The sequence below is a fragment of the Cebus imitator genome, unplaced genomic scaffold, assembly GCF_001604975.1.
Source record: "Cebus imitator isolate Cc_AM_T3 unplaced genomic scaffold, Cebus_imitator-1.0 Scaffold16, whole genome shotgun sequence".
Classification (NCBI taxonomy): domain Eukaryota; kingdom Metazoa; phylum Chordata; class Mammalia; order Primates; family Cebidae; genus Cebus; species Cebus imitator.
The window spans coordinates 1,847,733-1,849,797 of record NW_016107331.1 but is presented as its reverse complement, the minus strand read 5'-3'; the positions used below and the strand labels follow the sequence as shown (position 1 = coordinate 1,849,797).

General features: G+C 41.2%; 1 protein-coding gene across 3 annotated transcripts in view; it reads right to left on the bottom strand.

Annotated features, from left to right (window-relative positions):
- Positions 1-1,164: 1,164 nt before the first annotated feature.
- The window catches only part of RASGRF2 (Ras protein specific guanine nucleotide releasing factor 2), a 255,275-nt gene continuing 254,374 nt past the window's right edge, over positions 1,165-2,065 (bottom strand). For all 3 annotated transcript variants that reach the window (XM_037731121.1, XM_017507586.2, XM_037731126.1), the window contains one exon: positions 1,165-1,281. In XM_037731121.1, coding sequence (XP_037587049.1) covers positions 1,180-1,281 — 102 coding nt within the window. In that variant the 3' untranslated portion in view covers positions 1,165-1,179. The remainder of the gene's footprint in view (positions 1,282-2,065) is intronic.

Sequence of the window (2,065 nt, the reverse complement as noted above, 5' to 3'; positions counted from 1 at the left end):
ATTTTTTGTATTTTTAGTAGAGATGGGGTTTCACCATGTTGACCAGGATGGTCTCGATCTCTTGACCTCGTGATCCACCCGCCTCGGCCTCCCAAAGTGCTGGGATTACAGGCTTGATCTGTTTAGTTTTTAGAGAGAGATGGGTATACTTGGTCTTCTCAGAGACCTGAGGCTAAGCACATGGGCTTTTGATGCAGGAGGAGCTGGGTTCGAATCCCAACTTGACCAATTACTAAGTGATACTGGGAACACTCTCTGAACTGCAATTTGCTTTTCTGTAAAATGGAAATAGAAAAGCTTATCTCAGGCTGGGTGCAGTGGCTCACGTGTCTAATCCCAGCACTCTGAGGCTGAGGTGGGCAGATCACCCGAGGTCAAGAGTTGGAGACCAGTCTGGCCAACATGGTGAAACCCCATCTCTACTGAAAACAGCAATTATCCGGGCACAGTGGTGCATGCCTATAGTCCCAGCTACTCAGAAGGCTGAGGCAGGAGAATCAATTGAACACGGGAGGTGGAGGTTGCGGTGAGCCAAGATAGTGCCATTGCTCTCCAGCCGGGGTTGTGAGGCTTACACAAGACACATCCCACACTTAGTATGAAACCTGTCATTTAGTAAATATTTTGGTAATTAGTTCTTATACTATTATTGCTGTTGCTGCTATCATTATTATTATTAGTCTTAGTCTTGCTTTCACTTACACCATCACAGGACTCATGTTTTTCCAGAGTAAGTACATGTAGCAGATCATGAGAAAACCAGTTGCAGGAAAATCAATCTCTCTCTCTCCCTGTGTGTGTGTGTGTGTGTGTGTGTGTGTGTGTGTGTATGTGTGTGTGTGTGTAGAAAGGGAATGATCTAGAAACCAAAAACCCAAAATAATAATCAACAGGTGCTGGAATATTTAAATAAAACTCACAGGAAATCATTGTGCTTACAGTAAAAGATAGTTTGCTTTATTATGGTGGTATTACCTTCTTAATTCTTAATCTGTATACCATGAGTCTATCCATAAGACAATTACTGTATGCACAGTATTCCAAATAATGAGGAAAAATCAGAAAAATACCTAGATGATGTAAGTTGTTTACCATTTATTTTTCTTTTCAAAGCAAAGTAGGTAGTTGGTCACTGTTTGATACTATATACATTACATATATTTCTGAATTATGAATAAATTAATAATTAAGACAGACATACTTTTTAAGGGTTTCTCTAAGATTTTTAAATCTTCCTTCAGAGGAAACCGTCTTTTGAAGTTTGTCCATTAGAGCTTTTGTCTAAAAAGAAAAGAAAAAACTTAAGAGTCATGAAAATACAGTGGTTTAAAAAGACAGTGAATTGCCAAAAGATGTTCAGTTCTCTTATTTGGTGGCAGGTGTTGATACCTTCGCCAGAATAAAGGTCATTGTGTGGTGTGATTCTTATGAGGTAGAGACAGGGCATTATGTTTACATTTAATGTTAAGAATATATGGAGAAGAGGAAGTACCTATATCTATACATTTAGCTAAAAAGAGAGGGAAAATGGGTAGAAAGAAAAATTGCAATAGACAGAAAACTTAGGCACTTAAAGAACTGACAAGTAGGCCAGGTACAGTGGCTCATGCCTATAATCCTAGCACTTTGGGAGGCCGAGGTGGGCGGATCACCTGAGGCCAGGAGTTTGAAACCAGCCTGGCTAACATGCTGAAATCCCATCTCTACTGAAAGTACAAAAATTAGCCGGGCCTAATGGCGCACACCCGTAATCCCAGCTACTCAGGAGGCTGAGGCAGGAGAATCGTTTAAACCTGGGAGGTTGCAGTGAGCTGAGATTGCGCCATTGCTTTCCAGCCTGGATGACAGATCTAAAAAAAAAAAAAAAATTGACAAGCACATGTTGAATATAGAATTTTTTTTTTTTTTTTTGAGACGCAGTCTCATTCTGTTGCCCAGGCTGGAGTGTAACGGTGCAATCTCGGCTCACTGCAACCTCTGCCTCCAGGATTCAGGCAATTCTCCTGCCTCAGCCTCCTGAGTAGCTGAGATTACAGGCACGCACCACCATGCCCAGCTGATTTTT